The sequence below is a fragment of the Polyodon spathula genome, unplaced genomic scaffold (assembly GCF_017654505.1).
Source record: "Polyodon spathula isolate WHYD16114869_AA unplaced genomic scaffold, ASM1765450v1 scaffolds_638, whole genome shotgun sequence".
Classification (NCBI taxonomy): Eukaryota; Metazoa; Chordata; class Actinopteri; order Acipenseriformes; family Polyodontidae; genus Polyodon; species Polyodon spathula.
The window spans coordinates 1-2,359 of record NW_024472127.1 but is presented as its reverse complement, the minus strand read 5'-3'; the positions used below and the strand labels follow the sequence as shown (position 1 = coordinate 2,359).

The 2,359-nt window shown below is 43.8% G+C and overlaps 1 protein-coding gene across 1 annotated transcript; it reads right to left on the bottom strand.

Moving 5' to 3' along the window:
• Positions 1–751: 751 nt before the first annotated feature.
• Positions 752–1,795, bottom strand: LOC121308317 (transient receptor potential cation channel subfamily M member 5-like; the record flags this gene model as incomplete). Its single annotated transcript, XM_041240645.1, has 2 exons — positions 1,634–1,795; positions 752–930 (listed from the first exon to the last, which is right to left on the bottom strand). Coding segments are annotated over exons 1-2 (340 nt in total), but the record flags the coding sequence as incomplete, so codon positions are not given.
• Positions 1,796–2,359: the final 564 nt, after the last annotated feature.

Sequence of the window (2,359 nt, the reverse complement as noted above, 5' to 3'; positions counted from 1 at the left end):
CGGGTGGGCGACTGCTCTCCACTAGAATACCAGTGTGACAATGGTGGATCGTGGTTTGCAAAGAGATCTCTCTGTGCGCAACACTGAACCTCTTCCACCCCGATTAGAGTCCCCTCTCGTGAAGTCACCATTCCCAACTGTGGGCCCCCTCTGGAAGGAGGTCCGCCGCCAATTCCCACTCCCTGCAGGGGAAACTGTTTTTACCGAAAGCAAGTTCTCATGAGCCCACAGAGAAAGCTCCCTTGCAATACGATTGAGACCGAGAGACCGGAGACCCCATTGGTGGTTGATGTAAGCCACCACTGTGGTGGTGTCTGTACATATCAATCTCCCTTGTATCTCTGGTAAAAATTGCTGCAGCTGCAAAACATTTTTGTGAAGACCCTGCCATGAGGGTTCCCAAACTCCCTGTACTGGAGCCGTTCCAGACAGCGCCCCAACCTTGGCTGGAAGCATCTGTAGAGCTGTGCCTAAGCTGGTTGTTTCCAGCACAAGGGAGCCTCCATACTGTGATGAGACACTGAGTAAACTGTGGCATTCTAAGGCAGGGTGCCAGACCCTGTGGTTGAACCAGGCTTGGAGAGGACACATGCATAAGAGCCCTAAGGGGAGGATCTGGGATGCTGCTGCCATCAGCCCAGAAAAAGCCAGAGAATGCTGCACTGCTTACTGGATTTTTTAATTTCATTCCCCAGATATATGAGTGGATTGCATAATATTGACCAGTGGATTGCATAGTGAAATGACTAACCTAAAAGCTCCTGCTTGGGCTCTGCATTCATTAACATGCTGCAGATAACCTGGTTGATGTGGCTGATGATAATGAAGGGCGGTGCAAGGGCAGGTCTGCTGAAGTACTCCACTATCAGGTTGTAGCGCTGGAACTTCCAGAAGATATCTGCGTTTCCCTGAACAACCTGGAAGGTATAGCTGGAAGACAGCAATGACAAAGGGGAGAACATGTCACATACAGGCACTCAACATAAGAGAGAGAGAAGCTGAGAGAGAGTTTCTCTGTCTCCAATATAGTCAGCTTGCTGCATTAATAAACATTTGCAAACTAGCTAGTTGATTTTATTATACCAAATCCTAATTGAACAAATGTAATTCAGCATCATTAGGCCATGCTTTCTGCTTTTGTTCTTAAAACAAAAATACAATTTTGGAAATTTATTTTAGATCATATGTCAGTTGTTTATGAAACTTTACATACAAATCCTTTATTTTATATATAAGCATAGTTTGTTTTTGTATTTTAGCTGAATATACTGTATTGTTACATTTGCTGGAACTATTTCCAGCTTGTATCTATTAAATATTACCTTTTTGATTTATATTGCGTAAAAACTAATCAAAATATCCTACAGTGGGCTGTAGTTTGCTGACAGACGATGTCCGCAAACTACAGCCCACTGGTGGTCAAAGGGCAGCCCTGCAGGTGGTCTGGCCAGTAGGGGCTGTTGTAGCACAGTTCCAGCTGATTTTGTCTCCCTAGCCCTTGGGAATGCCATAGTCAGTGCAGTTTTATTATTTGTGTTGAACCCACTACTGCTGAAAGAAAGGCACTGTCGGGTAAAAACATGTCAGTAGAAAGGCTGTGAAGGATGTATTGTGGTGTTTCTAATGTCCTTACCTGAACATTGCGATCAGGAGGTTGAGGAGCAGCACGTTGGTGACCAGGAGGAAGATGACCAGTAATAGGATGACCAGCCAGTTTGCATATAGGTTAGGACACGGGGAAAACGTTTCCTTCATTATCTCAATGGGGTCGATAGTGCAGTTTTGCTCCGGCATGCGAGCGCCTGGAATAGCAGTAAAAGGATTTTATGTAAACGTTTCACTTGGGCAACCACTTTCAGAAACGGTCTGGAGAAGCATATTTTCAAAGTACTTAGTCTTTGCAGCCAGTTCCATGGATCTTACCTGTCATGTACTTCCATCGCGATATGTGCAGTTTTAAAAGAAACACATGTTATAGCAAACATGTATTTTCATTTTAAAGCTTGATATCATATATGGTTAAGTACCTGTTTACAGCCTTGTATCACCTATCTGTGTAGTGCCAGATTTTATCCACCCTTTTCAGGGCTTTCTTTCCTGTCATTAACCAATAATTGGCTCCCCCTATTGACTCCAGGACCATTCTTTGACCCAGAAGACACTGCAGAGGTAACCTAAGTGTAACAGCAACAGACTGAGGGGGAAGGCAAGAAAACTTTCTTTATACCAGCTATTATATTATAAAATGAAAATAGAGTAATCCGTCAAGTGTCACTGGTGACACTGCCAAGAGGAAATGGCAGATATGTAAAAAGTTGGATAAATGAATCCTGTTTTAGATACCAGCCAAAAGGTTAGG